The sequence below is a fragment of the Nothobranchius furzeri genome, chromosome 18 (assembly GCF_043380555.1).
Source record: "Nothobranchius furzeri strain GRZ-AD chromosome 18, NfurGRZ-RIMD1, whole genome shotgun sequence".
Classification (NCBI taxonomy): domain Eukaryota; kingdom Metazoa; phylum Chordata; class Actinopteri; order Cyprinodontiformes; family Nothobranchiidae; genus Nothobranchius; species Nothobranchius furzeri.
In genome coordinates, this window is record NC_091758.1 from 25,982,083 (window position 1) to 25,994,280 (window position 12,198).

At 39.2% G+C, this 12,198-nt stretch overlaps 1 protein-coding gene across 2 annotated transcripts in view; it reads right to left on the reverse strand.

Moving 5' to 3' along the window:
* aqr (aquarius intron-binding spliceosomal factor) overlaps positions 1 to 7,886 on the reverse strand; it is a 65,490-nt gene extending 57,604 nt beyond the window's left edge. For both annotated transcript variants that reach the window (XM_015969805.3, XM_015969804.3), the window contains exons 1-11: positions 7,770 to 7,886; positions 7,313 to 7,420; positions 6,986 to 7,042; positions 5,409 to 5,449; positions 5,283 to 5,318; positions 5,055 to 5,175; positions 4,790 to 4,930; positions 4,323 to 4,391; positions 4,057 to 4,157; positions 3,860 to 3,936; positions 2,129 to 2,193 (exon numbers count right to left, since the gene is read on the reverse strand). In XM_015969805.3, coding sequence (XP_015825291.3) covers positions 2,129 to 2,193; positions 3,860 to 3,936; positions 4,057 to 4,157; positions 4,323 to 4,391; positions 4,790 to 4,930; positions 5,055 to 5,175; positions 5,283 to 5,318; positions 5,409 to 5,449; positions 6,986 to 7,042; positions 7,313 to 7,399 — 795 coding nt within the window. In that variant the 5' untranslated portion in view covers positions 7,400 to 7,420; positions 7,770 to 7,886. The remainder of the gene's footprint in view (positions 1 to 2,128; positions 2,194 to 3,859; positions 3,937 to 4,056; positions 4,158 to 4,322; positions 4,392 to 4,789; positions 4,931 to 5,054; positions 5,176 to 5,282; positions 5,319 to 5,408; positions 5,450 to 6,985; positions 7,043 to 7,312; positions 7,421 to 7,769) is intronic.
* Positions 7,887 to 12,198: the final 4,312 nt, after the last annotated feature.

Sequence of the window (12,198 nt, forward strand, 5' to 3'; positions counted from 1 at the left end):
ATACAGAGTGCCCTGATTGGCCCACAAAGCGGGTAAAGCTCTGTGATTTGTTCACTAAGCAGATAGAGCACTATGATTGGCCCACCATTATGGGCCAATGATGGCTCTTTATGTGTTTGAAACCCCTCTAGAGAACTGTGATTGGCCAGCCAGATTGCTGTTGGGGCTGCAGAGGTTCCAGTGGAGCATTCCTAGACCAAACTTTGCAAAGCAAGAATTTGGTCTAGTTCACTAGGCTACCATTTCAATGCATATTTGTATACACACATGGGCATAGTTACAAAATTGAACCAACATTTGTCTCAACTCCCACCCCTTTTGATTCAGGCCTGAGTGAGCGCCGTAAGAGTCAAGGGGTGGGGGGTGGGGTGTGTGTGTGTGTGTGTGGGGGGGGGGGGTGCTGACGACCCAGAATGCTCTGTTCCAAAATACCAAATTCTGAGATAACAAAGAAGCGGTTAGAGTGCTGTTTACAACAATAAGGAAAACATGTTTTTTACTCACCCATGGCCACCAGGCAAATGACCTCTCTTTTCTCTAACAATAAGTGGTTATTTTGGTCTCGATAATGTCGACAATTAGGGCTGCACGATATTAGGAAAACCTGCGATATTCGATAACAGTGCTTAATATTGCGATATCGATATTACTCACGATAAATGAACAAATACTAAAGTATGCAGTGTTGATGTTGTCTGGCGTGTGACGTCTGCTCTGGGTTCAAAGCAAACAAAAACTAATGCATGAATTCCAGTACAACATAACATTTTTATTGAAAAAACATGCAGCTGCACCTGCTACTGTATTAGCAGCAAAACAACAAACTGCATGCATGCAGTTTCTCAGTGACTTTAAAACATCACCACCACCATAAAACTTTTTGTGATGCTCCAAATACAGAAAAACATCCCTTACCAGTTTTTTTTTTTTTTGAATAAATAAAAAAATCTGAAAATAAGTTTAAATGTTAAATAATAGTTAACATCACATAAATGCAACAGCAAATTCTCTCATTGCTTCTGAACATTTTCTCCACTTATGTGGTTATGATATAAGGCTGTTGCTGTAATTGGGAAGTGAACTGTGCTGGGCCAAACTTGGAGAATATTAAGATTTTTTGAGGGAAAGAGAAAAACAATTGTCTACCTTTCAGAAGAGGAACTGGCAAAAAAAAAACTACATGGAAAATATGTGAAGACGTTTGTTTTTAACCCCAAATTGAACAAATTTACCTAGATCTTAAAAAACAGCTCAGATGATGAAACTGCAACTATGATTCTGGTAACAAGCTAACAAAAAACTTAAGATAACCGGCTAGCAGAGCTTCTGACTGACAGTTTATGTGCAGCAGCAAACCAACTATCCTGGTTAACAAGGTTATAAAAGCTCATAGATGAAAAATCACTTTGATGTGTGGGGGAACTTTTCCAGGCCCTCTTTAGCAGCTCAGGGTGGGACTGGGAGGAGAGTTCTGTAGCCTTTTAGCTGGAAGCTAACCGGAGCCTGGGGCTAACGGTGGGTTGGTTCACCGGCACGTGTCGGAGTCAGCCCGGTTATTATCAGCTGCTTAACGACACCGATCGGACTCACGTTCACGTTTGAAAGCAGCGCTGATTCCAGAAACCTCAGCACAAAGTGCGTTCGTTAATCTGAGCCAGCATGACGAACAAGGGAAGCGAGCGGCAGCAGAAAGCTGGGGCGGAGCGGAGATAGTGGAATTTTGGGGTAAGGGTCTATGTAGGGGGTGGGCGTATTACGTGAACGGACCCATCTGATTGGCCGCATATCAGAAGGGCTACATTTGATTGGTCAAATAATACTTCTGCGTAAAAAACAGAGCTGGTTTACAAAAAGGTGATGTATGACACGGATGGAAATGTTTGAACCAAACATTTCACACCGTTGTTGACGTGCTTTGCGATGGGCCTATCGCACGTCCTGTTATCGTGATGACGATAATTTTCCGATATATTGTGCAGCCCTATCGGCAATAATATCGTTTATCGTCAATAACTTGAACATATCGTCCAGCAAAATTTGTTATCGTCCCAGGCCTAAGTGCACATTATCACTGTGTTAACGAGTGCATCGGCCTTCACTCCTGAATTAAAACAAAACTGTGTCTTACCTCCAAATCAATCATGAGCTCAATGAATCTCTCACAGTAATGCACTTTGTCCATGGACACAGGCCCTGTGGAACATAAAGGAATGTTTCAGGATGCCACTTCAGCTGACATCAAACAATTCATCCTCCATAACAAACAAATAAATAATACAAAGAAGCACAGAAAAAAAAACAGATGATAAAAACTAGATGTTGACTTGTAGAAGAGGATGTTTGGTTTGACCTGAGGACATGAGGGAAGAACACGCTTGTGGACAACATTAAAGTGTCATGTTGATTGGATGGGACTCTGTCTGAGATGCTGCATGGCCAGCTCAGCAGCATGCTGGGACCTCCCTCCTCATCAAGCATACTTACACATGAGTGTGTGTGTGTGTGTTTACTTAATGTTTGAGGCATGCAGCAAGCATCAGAGTGATGTGGATCCTGCTGTGCTTTAGACCGTAATCCAGTCTGTCAGGCTTGAATTCTATCTAAACACACATTCTGTTTATAGCATTCAGGTAGGGGGCCTGTGTGTCGGCCTGCATTACAACTGAAGTCTGTGCCTGTAGCCGCGTGGCTGCTGGACCACTTAGAAAGAAGAAAACACAGCAACTAAATGTGTGGTCTAACTAAAGGAAAGGCTGCATTTTAAAGAAATGCTAAAGAGTTACGTTTTAAGCTACTGCTTTGAAACCGGTTTCAGTGGTTATTGAGACATAAACTTGAGAAAATTCACACGACAGCCCTCTGTTGACCAGAAACTACACATAGCAGTTTATTGGTTTGGGTAGGAACGCTAGTGGGAGGTCTCTTTCTGCTTTATGACAATAGCTGTTTATTGTGCCAGTAGCTAATCAAAAGGTTAGCTTCGTCAGTTTGCCAAAATCAATAAAAAAGTTTAGGAGGAAGAAGAATAATGTTGCCTTTTTTGTCAGCATCATGGTGGAGCCTGGAAGTGAAACTAAGAAAGAAATGTCTTAGCTAAAACCAGAGTGAACATCTGCTCGGTCCACGTTTGAGGGAGATGAAGGAGGCTACGCAATCACGGACTGATGGTGACCTGGCTTTGTTGCTACTGGACTTGTAACAATATGTTTTGTCCAACAGTGAGGATCTTTTTACTTGGTAGCTTATTTAGTATCATTTGGCTCGTGTTAGAGTTAGCTCGGTGTTAGCTTTAGCTACAGCAGGCAGCGTCAGGGTTGTTTACGATAGTTGTAATTCTGCTTTCAACCAGTAGGAAGACAAAAGTTAAAGTCCCATTAGCCATCAGCACACGCTGTCGAAATGAATCTCCACATGTGACCCATCCCTGTGGGGAGCGATGATCTGCAGCTGTGCCTGTGTTTGGAAACTATTTGGTGGTTTAACGCCCCAATCCAACCCCTTAAAACTGAGTGCCAAGCAGGGAGGCCTTGGGTCCCATTTTTAAAGTCTTTGGTATGACCCGACCGGGATTTGAACCCCGATCTCCCAGTCCCGAGACAAACACTACCACTAGGCCACTGAAAGGAAATCTTACTTAGCTTTAATATTTGTTTTTTTTTTATTGTCACAAAAAGGGCACGCTGTGGAACAACACAAAAAGAAAGACAAACGGACCAAACAACGGGCCTAAAGACACACAGAGAATAAAATTCCAGAATGATTCAATAAAAATGTCTTAAAATAATCTTAAAAAAAACCCAACTTCCTATGTTTCATCAAACAGCATCATAAAATAGATAAAAGTATTATTTCCTATTACCTGTTGGTGGAATTGACATGAGGACTCCGGTAAACTTTTTAATGAGAGATGAGAGGAAGGACCTTTCTCTGGTTGCGCTAAAGACGACACGAAGAACACAAATCAGAAAGACTGTGGAACACAGCTGGAACATCACACGCTATTTTCTCAAGTCTGTATTGATGTTTTGAACAGGTCAGCACAGAATCTAATATTACCGCTCAGCTGCATCAGCATCCATCTTATCAAATTTCTTCTTGATTAAATTCCAGAACTTCTGCAGCTTTGGGACTTTCTTCAGCTCGTGTTGGAGTCTGGACTGCAGGCGTGACAGAAAATTAAATAATAATAAAAAAAAGAGAGAATGAGATGGTTTAACTGTTGATTAGTGTCAGAGACAGGAGACAGGTCCTGATAGTGAAATGACTCGGGGTGCCAATAACCCCCAGAGAAACTTCATTAAGGCAGGAAGTTAACATCTTACTGGTAGCAGGCACATCCACATTGGCAGAGAGATGAGCTGCTGCACCTGTTCTCTGATCAAATCCACCTCCTGGGAGGGAGGTGCATGCATGCAGAAGGAGAAAGAGACAAAAATATACAGAGTTATGACAGAAATTTAGCCCTGTGACCAAAATGTTTACATGTTTTTATAGGATACAATCAAAATGCAGCAGGATACTCCATTTAAAAAGAAATTAAACATCTGCATTGTTTCTCTTTAGTCACTCAGCTTTTCAGGATGCCGGGTGGCTGATTTGCTTGTCTACTACTGCCACCTAGTGGGCATTACTAATAACTGCCTTAACAGTGAAAATTAGGTCTGAATATTCATATCATATCATTTTGTTTTGATTCTAATATATATATATATATGTATATAAAACCCTAGGCCAACTCCAGAATGTATTTCCTGAGCAGAATAGCCCAGGATGTGATGGTGCTACACACCAGACTGTTGAAGCAGTGGTCCAAGAAGACCAGGAGAACAGTTTGCTCCTTCAAAGTAAGGTCAGTCTCGTCGCCTGCCAACACAGCTTCCATCACACACTTGAAGAAGAATGGGAAATGTTCGGGCTTCTTCTTAAAAACCTAATAATCATGACACAAATGCATTAATACTGTGTTAAATAATCACCTCTGCTGTTAAGTATGGTAACAGAACCTTTACGCAGAGCTTCATTTTCTCTAAGCATGATGTTGTTGTTTTCCTTACCTCCCAAGCTGGAACATTCTCTCGGAACTTTTCATTGACGATGCAACAAATGGACATGATGAAGGCTTTGCTGGACACCTCGGGCGTGTAATTTACCCAAAGGTAATTTTCCAGGTATTGACTGAAAGAGGAGGAAATTAACTATCTGCCCTGCAAATAGTATGGCCACAATTTGATCCCTTCCAGGGGGCTGAATAATCTGCAGAATGAATATATGAAAATGTTCACCTGAATTCAAGCAGCATAATTTTTCTGATGGAAAATCTGAAAGTAGAAAAGATAATAAAAAATAAATAAAAATGCACAAATAGAATATTAAAAAACACCAGCAATGCTATTTATTTATTTACTTACTTGGATGTAAGAATCTCTTTTTCGTACACATCTTCCAAAACCTGAACACACATCATATCATGTTGAAATCATCTCAAGGCAAACAAAAGGCAGGAAAAGCATTACAAGATATAAATAAAAAAAAACATTCATCTCTGTATTAAAAAGCAACAGAACTAATGTAGAACACTACAATTAAAACTGGTGTCTGGCACGCCCATCTGAATCACACACAGCCTACCCTTACACACGCTGACCGTTTAGGCTCTGTGACCATCTCCCTTGGCATCACTAACAGTGAGGAGTTAAACTCAACCTGCCATGTTGCTTGGCCTAAATAAATCCTCCTAGGAAGAAGAAAACTCAGGCCCTGTGTGATTTTCTTTTAAGAAACAGGGCTAATATATGCTACTAGATCAGCTACATTAAAAATGCTGAAAGTAGTCAGCTTTCTTCTGAAGGTAGGTGAAGCAGACTCAAAATAATTCAAGGAAATCTGCAATAACATTATACAAAATATAAATTATAAGAACATTTTGTCTGCGACTGCAACTTGCTGGTAGCAGCACCTATTATTTTAAACAAAGACCACTTTCCATCTTATTTTCTGAGATCTATTGAGCATGGTGGGGAAGTGACTCTAGCTACAGACTTTTGCATGCTATCACCTAGTTAATGAGTGCACTCACAAGGAAACACATGCCTTATGATGTCACAATTTATATCACAGTATGATTTTTTTTAATCACACGTCAGTTTAGATCAGTACTAGGGCTGGACAATAATTCCATAGTTCAATACATCTATTGATAGACATGTGGTGGAGATAAAAAGTTTCCTTTTTCATTATAACCTATCAGGTAACAGCACACTAGACTCACTACATACTCCCAACCAATAAAAACCACAGACTCGGGCACGCTATGTTGCCAGGCCCACCTCCCCAAACCAAAACAGAGCATGAGGCAGCAAGATGTCGCAGCGAGAAGAGGTGGATAAAAAATACCAAAAATAAAATGGTTAGGGGTGTACATAAAATATTTTTCAATAATTATCAATATCAGTAAAAAAAATGTTTAATTTATCGATATACCATTTTTCTCTATCGTCCAGCCCTAATCAGTACTATTGTGGCTGATATATGGCACCGCCCTACTGTCTTGTCATCAATGTGAATGATAAAGACTTGAAATGCCTCTTTTTCACTTTGTGAAATGACTGAGATGGAACGTTGCTGCTTACACCTTTGAGTCACGTTAGCAAAGGTGCAACAAAGCAAGGGTTACTGGCTGCATGTAAATGCACTGGAAATGTACATACCAATCCTGCTGCTGTCACTCTCTGGTTCCACAATGCCAGCTTTGTGTGTGTAAGAGCTAACACTGGAGCTTAATTAGCTTGATTTGTTTAAAATGTATTGGCAAATTCTCCCTTAATGTAGAACCACAGCATAACAGGGACTTTTTTAATGAGAGCAGTGGACAGCATCTTCAGAATAACATGCTGTAACAGCTGTCACAAGCATTAGAGCATCTTAATCACACAAGCATCGACAAGTTTCTCACTGCATATCTACCATGCTGCTTTGTCCGTCTTACCTTAGAGTCAAAAGGCAGTTTATCCTTTGCATGAGGAGCCCAATATTTATTAGCCAACTGAAAAACAGATGCCAAGAAGTTCAAATACAGACATAGACAAAATATATTGATGTTTGTATAGTAGTATATAAATATATATATATATATATATATATATATATATATATATATATATATATATATATATAGTATTAGTAGTGCTTAAATAATACTAAAAAGTAATGAAAACATGTTTTTTTCTGCTTGGTCTAACTCCTATAGAGTCAGTTAAGTTATCTTTATCCAGTACATATTAGGATTAGATAAGGAGAGCAAATATGCGAGTACCTGCGTGACATATTCTGCGTTTATCTGAGACACTGACGGCGCAGCAATCTTTTTAGCGGGAGTTCCTTTTTCTGTGGTGGTCTCCATGTCCAACAGTAACTAGCACAGCTGCAAAAATATACAGTTAATCACTGAAGGGCTGCGATAGCGGTCGTTTCAAAGGAAACAGCTCTGGACAACAATATACGGAAAAATCTAATCCACAGTCCAATGTTGTAACAACCAATGGTTTGTAGAACAAAAAAAGTAGCAGATTTCACATTTACTTTATTTCTTAGTTTCCTGTGACACATTTGACAAAAACACATCAGTAAATGTTAGCTCTCACAATGGACAGAACAGCTAACTGGTTAGCCACGCTTAGATACAGCTAAGAAAGTTCTAGATAAAAACGTTATTATTGCTATTAGTTTTTAACATAACAGCACGAACAAAAAACAAAAATAACATTACTAACCTTTATTATTTTATATTCTCATGAATCGTATGACTACAGCAAGTTAGCCATGTATACAACCACGACGCGCTGTTAGCGTTCCACTTCCTGGAATAGGTACGTCACTAAAACTGTCCCTCATGTACAAAACTGTTTCTTTAGTTCCCTTACATTCCTTGTTCGAATTTGGACATAGAGCGGTAAAATTACACCTAATAAATTCACAGCTCAGCCAATTTTTTACAAAAGTCATGGAGTGAGATTTTTTAATATAAATTTTAATCTCTCTCTCTCTCTCTCTCTCTCTCTCTCTCTCTCTCTCTCTCTCTCTCTCTCTCTCTCTCTCTCTCTCTCTCTCTCTCTCTCTGTGTGTGTGTAGTGAGGATTATCCGCGTATTTGTGAAATGATCAATAAGATGTGATATTCCATATTATTATGGAATATGAACCTTGTTGGTCTTTAATATTCCTTTAGGTTCTCTGACTATTCAGGGAACACACACTTCAGATTAATTCAGACAGAGTCAAGGATATGGTTGAAACAATGAATTAACTAAGGAGGTGGCTTAAATGATTAATGATGAACTGATTAAAATTAAAAACTGATTTGATATAAATAGATTGACACTGAATCTTAATAAAACAAATTTTATACTGTTTAATGATAAAAAAGAACAGTGATGTGTCATTGGAAATAGATGGGACTGCAATTCAAAGAGTAAAAGAAACTAAATTGCTTGGAGTTCTTATTGATGAAGTAATGGGAATCTCATATTAGTTACATAAAAGGTAAAATTGCCAAATCCTTAGGAATATTACATAGAGTCAAGTTTTTACAGACTAATTCTGGTTTGTTGGCATTGTACAATTCACTGATTGTTCCATACTTGACTTATTATTGTGTAGAAATCTGGGGAGCAACATACAAAAACTGTACACAACCCTTATTTATTGTACAGAAAAGAGCTCTGAGAATCATCAATTATAGTGGCTGTAGAGATCCATCGAACCCATTGTTTATAAAATATAAATTACAGAAATTTCATGATTTAAAAGACTGGAAAATCTTACAAACCATGTATAAAGCCAATTTAGGTACTCTGCCAACAAACATTCAAGGGATGCTGAAAGAAACTGATGTGTTTACAAAACCTAGATTTATAACAAAAATTAAGGAGTGGAATATATCTGTAAATGGTGTTAAATTATGGAATAGCCTTAAAAGGGAAATAAAAAAACTGTCATTTAATTTATTCAAAAAATGTACCAAATTGAGTTTACTAACTAATTATGAAAATGTAAATTAAATCAATGATCATGATCACACTGGAATTTAGAACAGGAAAAGGTTTAAAATGAATCTGTATGTGTGTCTGACAAATGGTAATTATGTATAAATTGATTATTTCTACTGAAAAAGGGGGCAGAAATTATTAAATGTTTTTCTTCATTCTGCTCCTTTTCGTTCAAATCAATTTTTTTGTTATGTCTTTCTTATTGTTTATATGTTTTATTTGTTTTTATTTTGAATGATATAAAAGAAAAAAAATCTATTTTCCTAAACTAAGTGATTATACATGACAAAATATGGATGAAATGATGGAATGTAAGCTAGATGTTTTAGCATAAACTTGTAAGTGTCAGAGAGATGTTGTGATGTCTGGGTTGTAAAATCAGTTTGACTGTATGGTTTCACAATACTACGAATAAGAATACCTTTATTAGTCCCTCAGTGGGGAAATTGTGGTATTGCAACAGCACAAGTACTGTAAAGTAAAATAGAAGTAGTACACAAAATATATCACACAAAAAGGATGTAAATATGTTACTTAGAATTGAAAAAGTGTTGAATTCTGAGTTTGATAGTTGTTGCACATAATAATGATTGTTGCAGTAAATATTGCACATGTATTGAATGGTGATGACAGTAGTGGCATTGTTACAGATAAACGAGTTGTTACAGATAAACGAGTTGTTACAGATATATGAGTCGTTACAGAGATCAGGAGGTGGTTTTGCTGACACCAGTCCACGAAGTTCTGTGTCAGTCCTCTGTGCTCCACATCATCGTCCTCTGTGATCAGGCCAACAACTGCAGAGTCATCGGAGAACTTCTGCAGAACACATCTGTCCGTGTTGTGTCTGAAGTCAGCAGTGCACAGGGTGAACATAAAGGGTGTAAAAACAGTCCCCTGAGGGGCGCCCGCACTGCAGTTCAGCAGGTCAGGCACACAGTCCTGGGCTCTCACAAACTGGGGCTGGTTTGTGAGATAATGCAGAATCCCCTCTGCCAGGTGTAGGTCCACCCCCGCCCTCTCCATTTTGGCTTTCAGAAGCATCGGCTGGATGGTATTAAAAGCACTGGAGAAATAAAAAAACATGATTCTCAGTGGTGCCGGACTTCTCCAGGTGAGTCAGAACGCGATGTAGGAGAAAGGTGACCATATCATGTACTCCAATGCCTGGCCGGTAGGCAAACTGCAGCAGATCCAACGAAGGTCCCACCGTAGACTGGAGGTGTCCCAGGATCTGTCTCTCCTGTGTTTTCTTCAGGTGGGATGTGAGAGCCACTGGCCTGTTGCTGCTGAGGTCTCTAGCTTGCGGTGTCTTTGGCACTGGTACCACACAGGAAGTCTTAATATGAGACCTGAGGTCAAAGGAGAGGATGGTTCCAAATGCTTGCTCACCGGTCAGCCTAACCAAGTGAACTGGCGAAGAACTAACTAAATCAGGAAGTGATCCTTGTATTTAATAAATGTTGTTGATAAATTTTAGACAAATCAGAATTTGACAAGTTTAAAGAGCATTACCAAAGACCTCAGAGAGTCACGCCTTCACTCAGATACGTATAGATTATTTCTTAGTATGTAGTGAAAATGTTAGAACAGTTATGTGGAGAAAAATGTTAAACGGTAATAACAATCTTATGATGTATGACTATACGGATCGATTAAAATACTAGGATCAACAAATACTGATCTGTTGTAGTTTAAGATCTGAAATGAATCAGTACAGGAAAAGTATTCATTTAAACTCATCATTGATTAAGGAACACATTAATAAAACACTTTGGATTGAAACATATTGTTCATTCAATCATTTGATTATATCAACCTATAAAGTTGTAAAGTAATTTATGATTCAAGTTGAAGATGAACTTCATTCAGAGAGTAAAGGTCTCGTCTTCTGCAGGAGACCTTTGGCTTCAGCTAAGATAAATGGAACCAGGGGAAGGGTTTATCATAGCTACCCTTCTTGGCAACAAGGTCGTAGAGCAGTATGTTTACTGGTTTGGGGACCAGTACAGTTAAGGTGTGTCACACAATACTCCAGGCAGGTGGAACAACCTGGATACTTCTGTGAGATGACCTCTCTGACCTTACAGTGGACAAATAGCCAAATCGTTGGCCTTTGGTACGCTACAAGGTTTATCAAAATGACACATTTGGCAGATTAACAAAAACAAAGAAGTGATATTAAGGCAGATTTATATTTCAGAGGCAAAATAGATGTAATCACAGTTCGCAATGTAATAGCCCACAACTGTAATTAATTATGGGCAAAACATTATGAGGGGTGTAGGAGTGGACGAGCATCTGACTGCATCGACTACCTCATCAACAGGCCACACAGTTTGTGAGAAGAAGAAGAAAATATCATTTCTATAGCTCCTCTCAAGATAAAAATCACGAGACGCTTCACAAAAACAAAAAAAATGTTAAAATATAAAAAAGCATTTAGAAAATGTTTAAAAATATATTTAAAATGAGCAAAAATAGGCAATTGGGATTTAAAAGAAAAAATGTTAAGAAAGAGAGAGAGTGAATAGGAAAGAGGGAAATCAGTGGATCCTGAGGAAGGTGGAATAGGTGGGGAGAGCAGAATAGAGAGAGAGTGGTGAAGAAGGTCATACAAAAGCCAGCCTGAACAAGTGAGTCTTCAGCTGCTTTTTAAAGGAGACCAATGAGTCCACTGATCTCAGGCTCAGGGGGAGAGAGTTCCAGAGTCTGGGGGCCACAGCAGCAAATGATCTGTCACCTTTGGTCTTTAGCCTGGTGCGCTGCACAACCAGTAGGCTTTGGTCACTGGACCTCAGGGACCTGCTGGGGGTGTAGGGACTAAGAAGATCACCAATGTAAGATGGTGCTTGTCCATGTGAGGCCCTATAGACCAGAACCAGGATCTTGAAATGAACCCTGAAGTTGACTGGCAGCCAATGAAGCTGGAGGAGAAGGAGAGTTTGTGTTGCTGCACAACTGGAAATCTGAGTTGGTTGTGTGCAGTACTGGAGCTCCACAGGGTACGGTGCTCTCACCCTTTCTCCTCACCTTCTACACCTCGGACTTCACCTACAGCACCAGCAGCTGTCACCTCCAGAAGCTGTTTGATGACTTGGACATTGTCGGCTGTGTGTCTGAGGGGAATGACCAGGAGTACAGGTCAGTCATCA